Raw genomic sequence first — 20,160 nt, forward strand, 5'->3', positions numbered from 1 at the left:
GGAAATACTGATTTTGTTAAGGAAGAAAAAAAATACATTTTTTAACTTCTTTATGGTCAGGAAAGAGACACTAATAAGGCGTAAAATGTGTAGCGCCCTTAAAATAATAATTACAGAATAATAAGAAACAAATACAATGACTTGGATTCATTTTTTATTGAACAAAACAGCAGGTGAAAATTAAGTAAAATTTTTTATAAAAACAGCCTAGTATTTATGTAAAAACTTTTTCCAGTACAGCTTCAAAGGAAGTAAGCCATCCTTTTTCTGGAATTTGGGGGAAAAAACATCAAAATCAACAAGTCGTAAATTTTCTAAATTTGATTCAACAGTGAAGGCAGGCAAAAAAATAGGATAAGCTTCTTTGGGTACACTACTCGTTAAATTTCTTGCTTTATCCAAGTGTTGCTTTGCCCTTGATGCTATTTCAAAAATAGCATCTTGCAAGGGTTTATTGCTTTTGCCTCTTAGGATATTTTCTTGTACAACTTTATTTTTAACCAGAATGTCTTGCGGTAGGTAAAGCTGACCGGACTGAATGTTGAACGGCAACCCTCGGATAAGGTTGAAAATTCCTTGAGCCTTCCCAATATGACTGGCTGCATGATCGGCATGGACATTTTTGATTCCTGATGCTTCAAGGAGCGCATATAAAATTGGAGATACAGTATTTTCAGCATAATCTTCCATGCTAGCTAAATTTGGAAACAAGGACAGTTTCAGATTTTCAGCTCTTGAAGAGATCAAACGTTTCAAAGTTCTCTTATTGATGCCTTTTTTCACAGCTTTAGCTAATTCTATTGTCACAGGCTGTTGTGGAGGAGCATCAAGAAAAATTTTATCTAAAGCATCTTCCCAAAATTTTAATCGCATAAGAGCTATTTGACTCTCTTTCGTGCGCCCCAGAACATTTGCTATCTCAACATTGAACGCTCGAACTGCAAAAGCTGATGATTGCAGATCTTTAGGTAACAATAAAGTGCACAAAAAGTTTTCATTGTCGTATTTCTTCACTAGTGACACGCAATACTTGCCAGGACTGACAGGTTCTGTCTTTGAGACGGACAGTTGTCGACAGTGGTGAATTTTGAGAGGCAACTGAAGTGTCATAACAATCCAAGAGGGTACCATGATCAAGGTTCAGTCATAGAATAAAGAAAACATCTAAAAAGTAGACAGTGTTTTACTCTGTTATGTTTTTGAGGAGGTAAATCATTCTTGCGCAACAATATTATCGGTGAGATTCACGAGTCACAAAAGATGAAACACAGCTAGAAAGTCCACAGAAATAAAAGACATGATTTGTGGGTTCTATGGAGGCTTACGGGGCCCATAATTCATATAATATCACTACAAAACACAAGAACACAAAACACAAATAATTTGCTCAAGAAAAACACGATGATAACAATAACATAACCTATGAAACTTGAAAGTCAAATTTTGAATTTGCCGCGCGCATGCGCACAACGAACAACGCTAATGACGTCATCACATTCTTAAATAAAAAAAAGTTGCCTAAAACTTATATAGAGATACATGCACGTGTAGAGTTTTGCCTATGTCACAGGCGCCCGTTGTCTTTTGTGGCCTGAACGCAAGTTGATTGGCCGCTTGGCGGGCATCCACGCTTCAAGAACGGGTTCGCACAGCATCAGCATCTTTTCCCTCAATCGCCGCCATTTTGTTGGAGCCATCAGCAGCAATCTCCTCTCCCGGCGCTCACCTCCTCAAATATTTTCACCATTTAAATTTATTTTCGGTGCTTTTCCTTTGATCATCCACTTATTATCACCGTAAGTACTTGTTGTTTCATCCCTGTAGTCATTTTATCGTTTTATTATTTATTTTTCACCACTATCGTACGCGTGTTTTGCCACTTGCCGGGGCCGGGTTTTTCCCTCGCATTGCGTCTTAGGCACCGTAACCGAAATTCCAGTTTCACTGCTATTTATTGGGTTGTAAGTGATGATTTCTTATTTCCAATGCCGAGTAATACTTCTTTGCCAAACCATTTTTGCTGGCGGCTCCTTTCCTTAGCCGTAACCAATCCCTACATAAGCGGTCCAACTTATCTCAAGGACCTTTCTTCTACCCCTCCAATTGCAAGTTAATGTTGTACGAAGATACTCCATCCGGTTTCTTCTGGTCATGCTCTTTTCGACCGGCCGAATTATCGTTTCATTCTCTATTCCTAACAAATGCCCTCAAGTTGTTGTCGGTTGACGCTATGTACAAGCTACTAGAGCTTGCGCATCGGATGTTGAGATTAACGTCGATTTCCAATTAGCTCTGAATTTGCATCACTCAACAGATTAATACTTGTAGTCAGGTGGCGCCACTGGTGAATGGTGACGTGAACAATACTTTGCAACGTTTGTCTCAGCTTACGATGTGCGAGCTCTTAGACCGCCGCAAGCCTCTTTTAATTATACCCAATGGTAGGCACGGCTCATCATTTTCCACAAAATGTAGAACCCTATCTATGCTTACGCGTGCAACCCGATTTATTAACACAGTGCCTCTAGAGTGGGATCTTATCTCCGTTCTTATTTCACACGCCACTCTGAATTGGGTGTGTTATCAAGCTTGCCAACATGTCGTTTCATGCTTGCTTACTTCTTAGCTAATGCTTTCAAAATACTCTAGGGTGAAAGAACAATATCATTCATGCTGTGATAATAAGAAATCAATCCCGGAATCTCTAAACTCCAGTTCATCTTCATCAAACCTTGATTGCGCTCAAAATTGTAAAGACCAGTCTAAGCTATGAGTACATTTCTTAGAGGTTTTGCATCGTCAGCTGAGACTGAAGTCTAATCTTGCTCCCGCCTTACTATTGCTTTCATATAAGTCTTAGAGCTTGCTCATTGTATGTTGAGACTGAAGTCAGATTTTTTTTGTCACTTCTCATCAACGGTGCCATCTAATAGCATGCATTAACCTATTGAGTAGTGCTGGTTCGTAGCTATTGAAAGATGGACATTTGTCTCAACATGCAATGCGCAAGTTCTAACTTTACTGACCTATAAGGTGATTTTTCTCACATTTTTGGAATTTTCAACTTAGTGTGCGATCTATTGCATCAATTAAGTCATAAATCTCAGCAGATTTTGACCCTTCAAGTAGCTAAATCTAGGATGATGGAGCTCGAGCATCATATGTTGAGACAAATGTCGGAGTATTGTTTATGTCACCATTCACCAGTGGTGCCACCTGACTACGTGTATTAACCTGTAGGGTGTTGTGAATTCAGAGCTAATTGGAGATTGACTTTTGTCTCAACAAACGATGCGCGAGCTCCAGCCCGTGCGCATGAGTGCTAAGGATCATTTTCAACAAGGAAGAAGATTTCTAAATAGCTTTTGATGAATTTTACTTTCATTTCCCTTAAAGTTTCATACGTGGGAGCAAATTCATTTCTTCACACAAATGAGTGAAAGAAAGAGGAAAGATGCCTTTTAACAAGACCGAAATTTTATTAATTTGCCTGGTCTGATATCCAGTAAAGATTTTGTATTCGTAGGTAGGAGCTTTGATAAACTTCCAGAAATTCTCTGTTTAACCTTTTTGCTCTGCGAATCATATCAAAACTTTTGTATTCCTTCATGGAGGAACAAGGGTAATCTTCATTCTTCTTGTAGTCATCTGTGATCACTTAAATCTAATAATATTCCTTTTTTTTTTTTTCAATGTTCAGAAAATGCCGCCCAAGAGGAAGAGACGTGCACCCCCCAAGAAGAACGCAAAGAAAACCGAAGTTGCCGAGGAAGAAACTGAGGAAACCGACCAGAGCCTAAATGAAACCATGGAATCTGAAGAAAACCCAAGCACAGAAGATGGTGCAAGTCAAAATGGCGAGGTGCAAGAAGGGAAGGTAGAGAACGAGGTGCAAATTAAAACGGAAGTGAAAGAAGAACCTGGATCGGATGATGAAGAAAACGAAGCAAATGGTGAAGAACCCCCATCCAAAAAGGTTAAAAACGAAAGCGGCGAAAAATTGACCTTGTTCCTTGCCAATCTCCCACCTGAGTGAGTACCATGTTCATTCTAAATCTCTTTTTTTTTTCGTACAAAATCACTTTCTTACGCACTCGGCCATATGCACTGCACGTGGCCATAACTTAATTGAACTCCGCATGACAGTACATTTTCCTTCAAATGCGTTTTTAATCAAGTACATGGACTCATTCGAATTTGTTTTTCAAATCAGCCTGAACCATGTCCCAAGCATTCTTTGATCCCTGTTTTCCAAAGTATTTTTATGAATTAAAGACCCATGCGAAGAAACTGGACACAAATGTTGACTAAAATCTCTCTAACTGTTTAAGAGACTTTTTCTTGCTGAGTGACAAAGAATTTGCAACCCTGGATTTTCTTTACCTCTTGAGTAAAGCGTCAGTCATTAGTTGATCTTAATTTTCCAAATTTGTCCAATTGCAGCACAAAACCAGAAGCAATTAAGACAGCTCTGGAAGAGGCCGTTGGTGAGGGCAAAGTTGTAACACTCCGACAAAGCACGAGGCGGCGACCCACATTCTACTCATCATCCACAATCTACTTCGCAGATGTTGCCGACAGAGAAACCCTGGAGGTAAAGGAACTTTTTTCTTAGTGTGACCGTTTATTTTAATTTTTGAAATGCACATTATATTGGTATTTGTATCAGCCAAGAATTCAAGAGTGATGCAGCGAGAAGATAACCTAAATATTCTTTCCTATCCACCAATAGGTAATTGCCGGTGGAGCAGTTTATTCCTATGTCCATTTTCCTAACACATAGCTTGTGCAGTTGGCCTTATGAAAGAACTCAAAAATTCAGATCTTTTTTTCTTCTTCTTCTTATATGTAGGTATTTGAATTTTTAAAGAGGAGGATGTTAAAGTAATCTAAAAAGTGCAGGAACATAATACATACAAAAAAATAAATTAACCAGCATCGAGCCTAAAGAGCCAAAAAAAGTTTGTAATGAGCCACGATCTTTTAAAATTGTATTTGTGTGCACATTATTAAAAACAAATAATAATGATAATAATAACTCAAAAAAAGGGCATGGAACATATGTACATCACCACCAAGGTTGTAATTTAAATTTGCAGAAATTTTCTTGTAAATACTTCATTGTACTTAGATACATCTTGTGCTCCTGCATGAACCATGCTAAGTGTACTGTTCTCACTTTCATGTTGCAAGACCTCATTCAAAGCATCCCCGTGTATAGAAATTTATTCTGTTTCTTTAATCGGTGTTATAATTGAGCATGAAATCGGAAATCATAACTTCTGAGGCCCGTTGGGTACTTAAGGTCCTGCTGTAAAATTCATCAATCGTATTTTTCCTTATGACTTATAAAACTTGAACAAACAAACAAAAAAAAAAAACAAAAAAGAGGAAGGAAGAGATTTGCTTCAAGCTATGCCTTCACAGTCAGCATAGTAACAGCAGATAAAACCTCAGCCTTTGCCTACGTGTAAAGGCTCAATTTCAGAGCTCTATTTTGCTGACTCTGTACAGAACAAATGTTTACGGTCTATTTTCGAATTTGTCCCCAAGTAGGAATCCTCTCTAATCATTCATAATTTTGAGGAAAACTCATCTACTTCTCGCTGTTTCGCGTCCTTTCTTGAACATCACTGCAGTAATGATGAATGATAATAGCATTATTTTATACTTCTTACAGTGCATAAAGAAAATCATGCCCAAGCAATGTTTACCAATTTCTCATGATTTTTTCTGAGTATTTTTGCCACCTTAAAAAACAAATCACCCAGAACCACTTGTAGAATTATTGTTCTCCCTGTTTTGTTGGAGTTAGTTAGATTCTGGGTCCCTGATAAGATTTTTATATTCACTTGAGATGTGTGATGAAAAGGCTCATTATTGTCACACAATAAGGAGTAATAATCGCATACCTCCCCATACCTCTCATCGGTGCTTGTCTTACTTGCTGTAGTTGATACTAATATGTATGGAACAAAGTTGCCATGGTTGGGGAATTTTGAAGAGTCAGGGAAGTATTGTCGTCATCTTGATATGCTCTCCAGAATGGGTCTGAACAACAGATTTTGCGTGGAAACTATTTCAAATTAAGTCTTTTAAACCATCTGGTAAATCCATAATTGTCAGGGAATTTTACCAAAATGTGCTGGGGGAATTAGGAAAACGCCAGGGAATTTCATAAACTAAATTCTGTGGCAACTCTAATGGAAGTGAAGACCACATCGAAACCATTTTTCTGTCAAATGGAAAAAAAATTCTTAATTTCATAGATAAGACAAAATTCTTCCAAAAATGTAAGTTAATAACAATTTTGAAAGAGATATTAATTAGACATCTGTTTGAAACCATCTATTTAAAAACACTGTTAACGTTTCAAATAGTTTCAAAGTAAATTTCTAGTCAGAAGGTCTAGGAAAGTCAGGGTATTATAAAATAAAATGAAGGAATTAGCGCAATTTGAATTAGTACTCTTGTTGTGACCCCTCAGCATATCTCTATGGCAAGTGAGGTAACTTCTAAGATTAAGGGTTTCACAGAGTGTGTGATGATCGCATCCCCTTTACTTTGTCAGAGAGAGTGCATGTCTTTTTGCCAAGAATTACCGAATTGTAAAATTGCACCCTTTGGCTGTGGAGTCGCACGGTTTGCAATTGTTGAAAAAAAGGCGTCTCGCAAAGTATGATAATTAGAGTTACACACTTTTAATGAAGCCAATATTGAACCTAAGTTTATCAACCTTGGTTTTTCTTTTGTAGAATGACACGGAAAATTAATTAAGGTTTTATCACCAAGTTAGATTTCTTAATTAGTAGTTTGGTGTCACGTCATCTTATTTACGTTGATTTCCCTAATATTGTCTCTATTTTTTTCCAAATTTACAGGATTTTTCTTTTTAATATTTTTTTAATCTCCTCCCTTTCCAAGAAATCAATGTTCCCCGCAAACCCCCTCCAATTGCTGTTTGTTTTACGTGGTTAGCCATAGTGTTAAGACATTGACAGAAATAACTAAAATTTGTTTACTCCTGACACATCTGAGGGAGAAGTGTTTCAGACATATGCGCCTGCACAATATAGAGAGCAGAGCTCATTTTGTACTTCTGTGAGAGAGACTGTACATTTTAACATGGACCGAGTGATGTTTTGTTAACAGAAACTGATAGCTCTGGATCAAAAACTACAAATAGGTGGCCAAGAAGTTATCATAGAGGAAGACAAAAAGAGAGATGATAGCTTAAAGATAGTTATCAGCAACATTCCAGAAGAGTAAGTGAAGCCTGGTTATTTATTACTAAGAATCTAAAATCAATATCTTTCAATCTTACAAATAGTCACTAATTTTATTTTTATTTTTTTATTTTAAAGTTTTATTTTTAAAGACCCAATTCTCCTCTCCGTGTAAAGTAAGGAATGTCAAGAGAGCACCGGTTGCCGTATAGGACTACAGTTTACTCAACGATGCCTTTGTCCTTTGGTTGCGTTTTGTCTCGACAGTTTTGTGTCAAAAAGCAATGTCAGTATATGCTGCGATAAGTTTCAGAGACTAATCAATGCCGTTTTTTCTTTTTCGAGAGTATTCCTTACAGCATGCACAGAACACTAAGTTAGCGATGGTAAATCTGATGAAAAGAAATGTATAATATTGGAAGCACATTTGGTCATGATGATTTATTTTGGAGTTGACATTAATCCAAATGCTTATCAAAGATGGGTCCTGAGTTGTGTATGAGCAAACGTGACCATTGCATCAAAGCGTCCTATCATTACAAATTTTAGTGCTGTACGGGTGACCACCGAGACATGAATTGCGACATTCTTTATTCGTTTGCTAGGTCTTGTCCTATTTTCAGACGAAATTTTTTTTAAAGACGGATCGCTGGTTTTTTGTAGGAGCAACAACAAAGAAACCCTTCTGAAGGTGTTGGCTGCTGAATTGGGTGGACCCGAGAAAGTTGAAGTAGTACGTGTGATCATCGACAAAAAGACAAGTCAGCCCAGCGATACGGCCCATATCTACTTGACTGAAGTTGAATCTGTGAAGGTCAGTATTTTTCCAACTTCAACTCTTCATTTTACCCATAGCTCTTGATCTTTTTTGTGTGTCTATTGAAACGGGAGTCAAAATTTCACATAAATTTTTCTATTTTTCTGCCTTAATTAGAAAAATAAAAAATAAATCTATCTCGACATTACTACTTTAAAACACTTCCTGGATCAAACAACTTTTAAAAGAAAGAGAAAAGAAGTATTTTACCTCCCAACGAGTAAATATCCTAACAGTTCAAATTAACCACAAAAAAAAATTATTATTGAAGAAAATCTTATTGAAACTTGATATCTGAAGTTTCCCACATTCTTTTCGAAGATACCACCTTACACAGCAGGTATGCATATCTTGTTGTGAAACACCAAGTCTTGTCTAATCCTAGTTTCAAGAAAATAGAGGGCTTGTTGGTTTTCATTGTTTGAGATATTATCACTGAATGAAACACTTTTCATTTTTCTTCAATAGTGGATGAGCTCCTGCAACTATTCCAATTATTCATGCCTGCATAAGTACATGTTTTGTTTTCCTTTACAGCATTTGGTTGAACTAGAGCCGAAGTTGAACATCAATGGACAAGAACTACTTATCGAAGAAAGCGAAGCCAACAAAAGCAAGCGAGAGAAGCTTAAACTCTTCATCGGACGTATCCCAATTGAGTAAGTGATTAAAGTGATTATCATAGTAATTAGAGTTTTTCTTTAGTCCAAGTAAAATTGGTTTAATCCACTTGTACCACCTGATTTTTTTCATCCGTCTAAACTTAGTTTTCTCTCATTATTAGTTGCTTAAACAATCATGGCGCCTGTGTCTGCTCAAATGCTACATTAAGCTTTTCTCTCCTGTATTAAGTAATCCTCTGTACCTAGGTTATTCCTCTGGATGCTACGTCATTCTCCTTCCAATTTTAGGTTAGCACTTCCTACATAACGGCTGGTCAAGTAGCTGTTTAACAAAAAGCCGATTTTCTAATACGAATCCCCGTTAAAAAAGAATTACATCCTCAGTAATTTTGGATTCTTTCTGCCGCATAAAACCTATGTTACAATTTTCTATCTTACTGCCATCACTAATATCCCTCATTTTCTCGTTCATAAGAACTTGGCACCTGAAGTTTGTCATTCATTAATTAATTTTGCACAAATTTCTAATCTGCAGCTCATGCAATGAAGATGCCGTCCGCGCTGCTCTGGAGAAAGAAGTCGGAGAAGGGAAAGTGTCAGCTGTAAGGTGTCCGAAAGACTGGATGACGGGACGTCCTCGAGGCATTGCTTTCGCCAATTGTATTGACGAAGAAACAGTGAAGGTAAAGTGTCACATCCTTTTTGCAAAAAACCTAATTTTACATGAAGGCTAAGAGCCACAAGCTATTTTCCTCTAAAGAGAGCTGTCACTAGCCAGTGTTTATCAAAGAAAAATTATGATTGTCAAACACCATTCTGTTCATGGACACAACATCAAACTAGTTGTTCTTTTAAAGAAGCCAAAAAATGTGGTGTCTTCTTAATTAAAGCTTTTGATTTTCTCGGTGATTTGAGAATGTGTGTATGCCTATCAATTGCCTCAGCAACAAATGCATGGAAATTCCTTGATTAAATCTTATTATCCGTATAAAAAGTAAACGTTAAAGGCAATTGCACTCAGAAAATTTTTCACTAACCCATCAAATGCCGATCTTCTATGGACATTAATTGTTTAATCTGCATCTTGTCTCATGTTTTTTTAAATCATTCAACTTAAGTATTCCCTCTGCATTTGAAATGTCGTCCAATTTGAATTTTTGTCAGTCAACTTATATCATCACTTCTTATCTGTACAGAAATTGACAGACCCAGAGACCAAGATCAAGATCAATGACCAGGAAATCAACATCATGGAAAACGAAATGAATGCGAAGAAAGATGAGCTTTTCAAAGTATTCATCAGCAATTTACCGCAATCGTAAGTCAGAGCTTTTTTTTCATATGTTCATTGTCATTGGCATCCTCTATCAAAGTTTCCGGCGTGTGGAACCTGGAAAGTCTAGGGAAGTCAAGGAATTTACGGAATCAGGGTTGCCCTAGTCTAGGAGTACTAGGGATTACTAGGGAAAAATTGTTAAGTCACCTTAATTTACCTCCCAGAATGGATTTAATATGTCGAACAACACATTTTACCTGAAAACTATTTCAAATTATGTCTTCTTAGTCATCTGAGATATCCTCAATTGTCAGGCAATTGCAGGTTAATTTCAAATCCGTATAAATGATAACTCCACTAATTCTAGTTTTTGAGTGTAACTGTCATTTGTCTTGTACTCTTTTGAAGGATGATCGATCATCATTAGTGAACAAAATTGTGTGAACTTTTCTTCCCCCGTCTATTTTCCCTTCCTTTGGTAACTTCTTAGTAATATTTTGAAGAGTTCGTAGAAACATTTTTAGCACTGGTTTCTCATCCAACAAACAGAGAAAAAAGAGAATCTACCTGGAAATTCACAAATAGCTTAGTTGGAATCCTTGTTTTTCTGTTTCTACATCAAACTTTCTGCCATGTCTTTATTTGATCCTAGCAGCGATTCTTTAATTTTTGTCTGTAATTTTGTAGAACAAATCTTTCTCTCAGATAATCCATTGTTCCTGATAATTCTTGCTACTATATTTTCTTCTTTCTTTTTCAGTACAACAGAAGAAAAGTTCAAAACCAAAATTCAGGAAGTAATGACTGAAGATGAAATCGAAAGCATTACATTCCCTCTGGACAAGGATGAAAGCAAATCCCGAGGCTTCGCTTTCATCATCCTCAAGAATAATGAATCAATGAAGGTATTTTCTAAAACTCAACCATTTTTTTTTTTCCTATATTTTTTATTTATTTATTTATTTTTTGAAGGATCCCATTTTTTCTGCCAAGAAACAAACCTAACTTATCATTAATTTTAGAGATCTTTCTATTTCTAGCTTTTTCAAAGTGCGTGCCTCCATTTTACTCTGGGACGGGAGGGCGAAATACTTTCTTTTTGAAGAAGCTTTTATCTATTTCAAAAACTTAAACATTCCTCTCTCTGTTCACGGAAAAAAAAAAAAAAAAAAAAAATTGCTGATTCAACAATTCAGTTGCTAAAAACAGTGAGTGCAATGTTTCAACGCAGATTTGACAACAAAAAAGTGCTACTTTAACCACATTGTAAACTAAATTAACCACGGGGGTGGTTAAAGTAGCATTTTTTTATTGTAAAATCTGCGTTGAAACATTGCACTCACTGTTTTTAGCAATTGAATTGCTGAATCAGCAATTCTTTTTTTCCGTGTTGATATTAAGAAAGGAAGCTGTCAAGTCAAAGCCCTTTGAACCCAATCGTGCAACAAATACCCTAGCACTTCTTGTGTTTGTTAAATGTAACTCATCTCGAATCGGAAATTCTTCTGAACCTCTGATTTAACCTATGTTGATTTTGATCTCTTTTGCAAGCAGAAAGTTTTTATCATCCAATCATAGTGTAACCCACAAATGCTGATTTTGCCCTTGTGACTTAATTTTCGAAGTTTTCGTTGTGAAACCTGTCAGATGATTCATTCTGCAACCTGTAGGTTGATGGTTATACCTATTTCCAGCCATGTTGTTCAACTAAGATTTGACAGTACATAGCTCCGTCTGCATATATCTGGCCCGGTGACGATGAGCGAAGCCTCAAGAGCGTTGGAGTCCGAGCCATGGGTATGGGTAGCAGAGAAGCGGAGAGGGGCCAAAGTGGACTGGAAGGGAACGGTACAAGTAGTGCCGCACAGTAGTCCGGCAAGTGGGACCTCCGTACACACATAAAACGACAAATATCTCGAAAACTGCACATTGGATCTCTTTAGGCCTGTGATAGCTTTTAATCAGAATGACTAGCTGAGCAAAAAATCAAAGTTTCATCAGATTGGACCGGGGAGGATTTCCCATAGTGCGGGTTTCTTTTGCCCGAAAACTGATTTCAATCATGTTCTTTTAACCACCTGAATTACTAAATACAAAAAGGGCACATGTTCAGAAAACCAAATTGTTCAGGAGACACAAAAAACTGTTTATTTCGTGGTAGATATTTTTCGGAAAGTCGTTCGATGTTTAAAAAAACCGGCGCTCTGCTTCGCCCCGTGCCGGTATTTTTAAACATAGCGACTTTCCAAAAAATATCTACCACGAAATAAACAGTTTTTTGTGTCTCCTGAACAATTTGGTTTTCTGGACATGTGCCCCTTTTGTATTTAGTGATTCACCTGTCCCATCTTCAATTGTCAGGGAATTTCATTTTCTAAATTCTGTTTAATTACTGTCAATTACATTTTTGTAAGGTTAGTGGTAACCTCGATGATTTTATTTGTTCCGCAGAAACTGTTGGCTCTGGACCAGAAACTGGAGCTGGACAACTGCGAGCTGAACATCCGAGTCTGCCACGAAGCCAACTCGGACGGACGAGGGCGAGGCAGCAAGCGCGGGTTCAAGAGCCGCGGAGGCGGCGGATTCTACGGAGGCGGGCGAGGTCGCGGCGGCGGCGGTTTCTACGGAGGTCGCGGTGGCGGAGGCGGCTTCAGGCGCGGCTACTCGGACTGGTACGGCGGCCCCGGCGGACCGCGCAACTTCCGAGGCGGCAGCCGCGGCGGATGGAAGCGAGGCGGAGGCGGCTACGGCGGTGGCGGTGGCGGCGGCTATGGAGGCGGCGGAGGTGGCGGACGCTACGGCAACATGACCTGGTTCTAGATTCCGCTTGATCTTCACGCCAGGGCTACCGCGGAGGGGCTCGAGCAGGGCTTAGGAAAAATTGTTGAGATGGTTTGCGAACATATGTTCGCATTGAGAGTCAGGATTCACGCTGAATTAGTTTGTGCACTCCCAGAGTGAGGCCAAGAAGATGGTTTAACTTGTTCTGCTGTCGTCAGAAAAAAACGTCGTAGCTCCAATCATGAGCTTGCATTTTTCTTCTTGTTCTATTTTGACGAAATCTCACCACCACGATGCTTCATTTTGTATATTTGGATTCTCAATGGTGTGTCACAGTTATTTTAGAATTAGGAGGGATAAATGCTTGATGATTTTTTTTGTGATAAAGCATTTTATCAGGAAAAAAAATGGAAAAATGGTGTATTTCCTTCGGAAAATACACTAATAATCTAGAATGTTGTGAATGCGTTTTTTCTTGTGGACAGCAGGGTTACACTCTGGAAGTGCGTAAATTTATTTAGTGTGTACTCCAAATTGAGGGTTTAGGTTTTGCCTTTAGAATCAGTGTGAAGGCTAAACCAAATATATGCACTCGCCCATTCGCTCAAAAATCATAATTTTTTTTGTTTCATCAGACAAGTGTAATTGATAGTATAAGTAAAGTTATTTTTCACGGCTAATTTAGCTGATATCATCTTTATATCAAGTTGAGGAAAATTTTGGTGAACTAATTTGTGTAATTTCATCGAATTCACTTTGATTTATATCGTTATTTAATTTCTGTCATCATTCCTTTGCCTTTACATTATTCTCAATTTAAGAGCTTAATCTCGGACAAAGTTTTCTCATCCATTGTATCAAACTTAGAGAAAGGAAGTGTTTACTCCAGTTTCATGTATCATTGAAACTTGAGATCCCTCCTAAAATCAGATTGTAGATAAGAAAATGAGATGCGTCAATATTGATGCCAGAGAGTACAATTTTTTCTAAGTCCTGAGGCTTTATAATGTACATAATACACTGCCCATGTGCAGTATTGTGCTCATTTGATGGGTAACATTCTTATCAGAGTCCGAAGTAACTGATGTCCCCATGAGACTAAAATCTACCAGAATATTCTTATTTTAACCATCTTTGTCACTTTTCCGTCTGTGGAATCAATCTAGATTGTAACTGGCGTATCTTAGAATTCATCAGCATGCCTTTTTCCCTCCAATCTCTAATCAGAATGTTTCTCATCAAAGTTTTGGCAGCTGTTAAACCTTGCCCTCCCGCTTTGAGTCGGTAGCCCGCGCTCGTTCCAAATTTTACCTCAGTGAAACTTTTTTCTATCAAAGAATTGTGCATTTTATACCTTCCATGGTTTTTTATGTGTAACTATAATTATAGTTAATCCGGTTGCCTCAGCATCCTTCCTGATAACTGTCTCTCCTCTTCAACTTCTGTTCGATACGATAAATTGGACTTTATCCACCTTTTCTCTGTTTTAAAGACCTTCAATAGCGAATTTCGCTGGTCGAACAAGTCCTGGTCATTATGAAAGGTTTCTATTAAAAAAATTTGATCCAAACCTCACCGATTTAAGATTTTATTTTATGACTCCGCATGGAAATATTGTACAAATGCCAACCCCCAAGTTATTCAGGAAAACCCAAACTTTTCCAATAAGTGTGTAAGTTAAGATTTATGATAGTTGAAATCCTTTTTCGAACTAAATGTGGTTCTTGTAAATGAGAAATTGATCTTTTTCAGTATTTACGGCTTTATTTTATTATTTTATCATCATCTTTTTTCTTAAGTCAGTTTTTGATCTTAATTGGAACTTAGTACAATTTCCAACCTGTCAGCTTGACTGTAATTAGAAATGAATAAATAAATGTGGTTGTACAAACTTTAACCTAGGTTTTTTTTTATTATTATTATTTTGCTGTCCAGCAATTCTTTAACTAAAATCAACCCGTGGGCATCAGATCTAGATTTGTGTAGTAAATTTCTGCTCTTGCCAGGCAACAAACGTTTTAAATGTCGCAGAATAGTGCATAGTTTCATCTCCCTGCCTTCTGAGGGCAGGTCGTTTAATCCTATCTTAACTAATTTTTCAGCACACTAAAGTAAAGTTCTGAAATGAATCGTCGGCAACAACAGCCATGTTGATGGGAAGTAGATATTATGTATCTCAAAAGTTGATCAATGACTGAAGTAAATAACTGCCTATATCACCATTTATCACACCATTGCATATCTCTGTTCATATTTTACTCTTTTTACTAGGAAATTAACGCTCAATCAATCTTGCCATTCTCAGTGAATTTTCTTCCTCCGTTCAAAAATACTGCCAGAAAATTTCATAAAGATTTTTCACACTAAGTCTCCTGTTTAAATAATAAAGAAGATTGAAGACTCAAAGGGTTGCACTAGAGACACACATTTTCACTTAACCTTCAATGACATCAATTTATTTTAGATCTCAGATTCTGGGGGACACATATCTATGTCAAAGCTTTGGTAAAATATAGTCCCAAATTTTTTCCTCAAAATTCTGGTATTTATCATTTCAAAAAAGAGAACTTCATTTCGAATTTTCAACATCATACCACAGAGAAATAGTTCAAGTTTTAAAATAACCAAAAAATGCACTGTTACGAGTAAGGAACACTATACCTTAGTAGGTTGAGCTATGGACATGATTCAATTATGAAGCTCAGCAGCCCAAAAAATTAACTTGAATTATCAATGAAATACAAAATCACAAGGATCGCTTTTGATAATTGTCTTAAGCGCCAAAATCTCTTTTAACTCTTCTCCCTTTTCTTCATCCCTGCAGTTTATAACTACGGTTACAATTGCAGGATATGTTCATTTTTCATCTTGGGAGCTCATTCCTTTGCTTATCTGTGAGCAATTAGCTCTTATTGCATCAAGGGAAGTAGATTCAAAATTGATTCTACATTGAAGTGGTGTGGTTACTCAGCGTTATTTACCCTGGATATCTGATCCAAAAACTTGAATGAAACTTTGATGGCTGCGAATTTTTAATTGATGATCCTGGGAGATTCTGAACTAATAGTAAGTCCCTGGAAATCATTGAGAGCTCGTACTTTTATTTCAATTACATATTAGTGCGAGGAAGACTCCGTGTATCTGATGAGGTCGTATCCTCACTTTTCAAAAATAGCGGGAACAGGAGGAAGTGAGTAGTACCACTGAAAGCCTTCTTAATTTACACTACTTACTTCCAAGAAGTTTCGGTAACTTATTTCTTTATTCTGGCAATGATCGCAACGCAGGAAATGAAATGTTTAATATTGCCTTTGAAATTAATTTTCAATATTCTTGACTTTATTTTTGCTCATCACACATCACATTTTAAACTTCGAGCATTAGTAAGTTTTGATTTTCTCTGTTGGTACCTTGGAGACCAATAACAACCCGGCTTTTAGGTTATGTTTACTTGTTAACGCGGAAATCGAGCATTTTGAATTTTGTTCAATTTCAATACGTTTAAAGTGGTTTATTCAAATCAGTTCATTTTTAAATTCAAATTTGAAAATATCCAAAGACAAGACAAGTTTCAAAATGGAAGTCAGTACTGATCGGTGGTGTCTCAACCGACACAAAATGTTCAAGCTCCTCCGTGAAGCAAGCCCAGAAAACATTTCCAAGTCGAAGAATATAATGTGTTTTAACAATGGGATTATTTATGTCTGGAACTGCAGTGAAAATAATCTGTTCAGTTTGAATATCAAAACTCTCAACATCTCTACTGAGGAAGATCTCCATCAGGTACTCATGCCTTCGGATCCCCCCACGTTTGACGTCACATGCATCAGAGTGAACAAATCTGGAACCTTGTGTGCTGTCAGTGGGTCCAAAGGAGTGGCCGTTCTTGAATTGCCCAAACGTTGGGGAAAGTACGGCTTGTTTCAAGGTGGTAAGAATTCAATATTTGTCAAGTGTTCTCCCCTAGACGGACGCTATCTATCCTGCAATGGTGATATTGTTCTACAAGTCCGTTGGCATCCTGCCTCGGAGTCAGACGATCAGCTGATTGTCTTGACATCAAGCAATGACCTACGAATTTACAAAACCATTCCTGTAGACTCAATGAATTTGTTAGCTGTCTGGCCCTTAGGGCGATCTCCTATCTCAGTACCGTACCTGGCATCCTTAGGTGATATAGCTGTTGATTTTGATTTTGCTCCTCCTATTGTAACGGATACAAACGAAGAAAATTTAGAGCTTCTTAGTATTCTATGGCCAATACTAGTTTTGTTTGGTAATGGTGACGTGTTCTTAATAACGAGTCCTGCCATCAGCAAAACTAGGCAAGTGATACCGAAAGTGGCAGGTCCTTTGTGCATGTATCCTGCAGCTGATGATAATTACGGTACAGATGCTAGTTCTTTGTTAATCTTGCCCAGCGCGCCTCCAATCGTTGTTATTGCAATGAGTAGCGGCACCGTTTACCATTGTTTACTGATGTCGTCAATGGAGGAAACCAGTAACGAAGAATCAAACTTGTCAAATAATAGCTTGAATACCTCTACCCAAGCACTTTATGTGTTTGAATCCATTGAATTTGAATTAGGGCTTAGCTTAGATGATGATGACCAGCAACTGTTCTCCTGCCCAATATTCCTGCACAGAGACCCTATTTTTAATTCACGGTATTTCTGTAGTCATGATACAGGCATCAACGTAATTAATATTCCTTTCACCCAAGATCTTGAAACATTTGCTGCTGCTAAAGATGAAGACATTGACTTATGTTTACCATCGTTTGAGCATCACAGTTCCTCTGAGTACTTAGTCTGCACACATGTGAGTAACTCCTCAAAACACCAGCCTGTTTTGGGACTGACCATCGTTGATTCTCCCTCAACGCTGGTCGCTTTCCTTGGAAGCGGAGAAGTTATATCTCTACCTCTCACCTCGTTCAGTATTAGTCCGTCTTCAGTATCCTCTCCAGAAAACAAAGTCGATTCAGTCAAAAAGTCTCAAAAGCAGCCATTTGATGTCCATATTAAGAATCTCCTCTCGTCTCCCAACTCAGCCTCACGTCCATTGTTGAAACTGAACTCTTCATCTGAACCAAGCCCACAAGAATGTCTAGAGTTGATAACCAGGGTAACCCGGTTGTTCAGGGAAGAACATTTCCCGAAATACGAAATGGTGAAAGATGAGATCAGCAGGCGAGTCCGAATTTTGAGGAATATGAAAAAGAGGCAGGTAGAGGAAATCAAGGAACTTGAACAGAAGAAAGGAGAACTCCAAGCAGCCGCTGAAAAACTCGCCGACAAGTACGAAGAAGCAAACGAAAAACAAGAAATTCTGACAAAGAGAGCGGAAAAAATTGTGATGACGATTTCATGCCTGCAACCTACCTCGAATCAGGCTGAGAAAAAAATGGCAGCAGACCTTCAAATCATCAAAGAGAAAGTTGAGAAGTTCAAACTTTCGATAGAGCAAATCAAATCAAAACAAGCGTACCAGCTTAAGAATTTAGAAGCAAGTGCTAATCAAAGAAAAAATAAAGAAATTTATCTAAGTCTCACTAAAGAAAAGGCTATCAAGTCCAATCTCGAGAACCTGTCATCAGAAATTAGACGTCTGAAATCAAGACTAGAAACTCTAAAAACCGAAACCAACGAACTGTGTAAAACATGAGTTGAAATTTCTCAAAAGTTTGTTCTTTATAGTATAGAATTGTATGTAAGTATGTAATAAAATGTATATTGTTCTTATATTTTTCTGCATTTCAAATGGTAAGTCCCATACTTATTGTGGATGAAACCAACCCTAAAAATCATTGAATTTTTGCAGAAGATGGAGGCTACAATTTTTTTGTTCATACTTTTTCAAAAAATGTAAAAAGTATAGGTAATGTACATGCATCATTGTATTTAAAAAAAAGAGAGGAAAAAAAAAACAGGATCCAAGCCTGCAGCTATGATTATCAGTCCTCATTTTAATATGTTCTAATGTGTCTGGTAACATATTTCATCAGTTTTATTCTTTTGTTGTGCTCTAACTGTGAATTCTACAGAGATTAGTGCTATCCAAAATGAAACACTTGGAGCAACGAAAACAAACTATCGAAAGTAATCACTGTAGCAAATAAATGCGGTGATCTCCAGATAAAATTTCAAAGGAGAGATGTCATCTCCTAAGTCTCAGAGAATTTTTAATCCTCTAGCAATCAATTTTAGACGCACTGACTTTTATGTATCTTTTTTAAAAACAAAACGTCCATTATGTTTAAGTACAATAATTTCACTCGTCTAAAACTCTCAGTCCCATTTCTCACTCATGTAAACATTTTAATTTTAATCCTGCAGGTGTATTGATTTTTGTAGAATTTTTTGTTTTTTATTCTTGCCCCGGATATTTTTTTGAGGAAAACAGGTGATACATATCACATTTTTGGCTGGATCCTCTTAGTATCTAAGTCATTGTTAAACAAGTTTTTGTACCTTTCTGAAATGCTGAACCACAAATCAGACCATCAAGCTTTTAAACTCATGTAAATTTATTAAAAATAAACTTCGTTTTATTTCTTTTAAAAAAAAGGTCCTTTTAATTTTCTACAACTTCATGAAGTACCTGTAAATTTATTTTCCAATATGATAGAATTTATAGCATGTCAAACTTTGTAGTAAATATCTGAATTTTAGGGAAAATCATTAGTGTTAAAAAATGAAAAATTTGAAGATGAACGATTTCCAAAAGTTCTCTATTATGCAGGATAGTCCGCAAAAATATGAACTTAACTTTCAATTTTGATTGATTTTGGAGCACCAAAATTTGTATCAGTGAGTTTGTATTATATCCATGACCAAAGTGCGAAATCATGTATCTCCATTTGCGATGTCTCAGACTTCCTGTCATATTTTCTTTGAAGAACTATAGGCAAGGGTAGTTTTGAAACTAGTAATTGAATCCTGAAAACTTCCTTGATTTTCTTCTGTTAGTAGAATATTCGATAAAAACTTACTAGTATATGAGGTAGTATATACTTACTAACTAGTGCACAAGGTATGCGGTTAACTTGTTTTTCCACAAAAAAATGAAAGAGTAGGAGCGGACATTTTGAAACACCGCAATAGTGTCAAGTATGTGGTTTCGCACTCTGGCCATGGATATTGATGACTTAAGTAAAAGAATGTGTATCTTAGATTGCAACGTTATCAGTCTCTGTTAATGTTGCAGTTTTTTAAGAGAAAACCAATAAATTTAGTTGAATTTCTGCGGATTTTCTCGTCTCATTCTGATAAAATTGCAAGAAAGCATTTTGATTAGGTATATAGTTTTATTTAAAGAAAATAAATGAATAATTTCAAGAACAAGATCAGATGATAATAATCCGAAGCTACTTGAACACTCATCAAGACCGAGTTGAAGGACGTATGTTATAGAATATCATACAAGCTTGCACCA

The 20,160-nt window shown here is 37.0% G+C and overlaps 3 protein-coding genes across 3 annotated transcripts; 2 read left to right on the forward strand and 1 right to left on the reverse strand.

Moving 5' to 3' along the window:
* Positions 1–141: 141 nt before the first annotated feature.
* Positions 142–1,434, reverse strand: sicily (NADH dehydrogenase (ubiquinone) complex I, assembly factor 6 homolog sicily). Its single transcript, XM_019044948.2, has one exon. The coding sequence runs from the start codon at positions 1,129–1,131 to the stop codon at positions 208–210; it is 924 nt and encodes a 307-aa protein (XP_018900493.2). The 5' UTR covers positions 1,132–1,434; the 3' UTR covers positions 142–207.
* A 132-nt stretch (positions 1,435–1,566) lies between these two features.
* LOC109032691 (nucleolin) lies at positions 1,567–14,620 on the forward strand. The gene is made up of 10 exons (XM_019044947.2): positions 1,567–1,796; positions 3,701–4,032; positions 4,444–4,594; positions 7,153–7,265; positions 7,890–8,040; positions 8,581–8,702; positions 9,202–9,349; positions 9,863–9,984; positions 10,703–10,847; positions 12,394–14,620. The coding sequence occupies exons 2-10, from the start codon at positions 3,704–3,706 to the stop codon at positions 12,760–12,762; spliced, it is 1,650 nt and encodes a 549-aa protein (XP_018900492.1). The 5' UTR covers positions 1,567–1,796; positions 3,701–3,703; the 3' UTR covers positions 12,763–14,620.
* Positions 14,621–16,130: 1,510 nt separating this feature from the next.
* On the forward strand, positions 16,131–19,292 carry mbo (Nuclear pore complex protein Nup88). Its single transcript, XM_019044982.2, has one exon. It carries the CDS (start codon positions 16,300–16,302, stop codon positions 18,388–18,390), a length of 2,091 nt encoding a protein of 696 aa, XP_018900527.2. The 5' UTR covers positions 16,131–16,299; the 3' UTR covers positions 18,391–19,292.
* The last annotated feature ends 868 nt before the right edge of the window (positions 19,293–20,160 follow it).

The sequence above is a fragment of the Bemisia tabaci genome, chromosome 7, assembly GCF_918797505.1.
Source record: "Bemisia tabaci chromosome 7, PGI_BMITA_v3".
Classification (NCBI taxonomy): Eukaryota; Metazoa; Arthropoda; class Insecta; order Hemiptera; family Aleyrodidae; genus Bemisia; species Bemisia tabaci.

Coding starts and splice junctions, on each gene's coding strand:
- LOC109032691 (XM_019044947.2), top strand. CDS start 3,704: ATGCCGCCCAAGAGGAAGAGACGTGCACCCCCCAAGAAGAACGCAAAG. Junction 4,033..4,443: donor CTTGCCAATCTCCCACCTGA/GTGAGTACCATG, acceptor GTCCAATTGCAG/CACAAAACCAGAAGCAATTA. Junction 10,848..12,393: donor AGAATAATGAATCAATGAAG/GTATTTTCTAAA, acceptor TTTGTTCCGCAG/AAACTGTTGGCTCTGGACCA.
- mbo (XM_019044982.2), top strand. CDS start 16,300: ATGGAAGTCAGTACTGATCGGTGGTGTCTCAACCGACACAAAATGTTC.
- sicily (XM_019044948.2), bottom strand. CDS start 1,131: ATGGTACCCTCTTGGATTGTTATGACACTTCAGTTGCCTCTCAAAATT.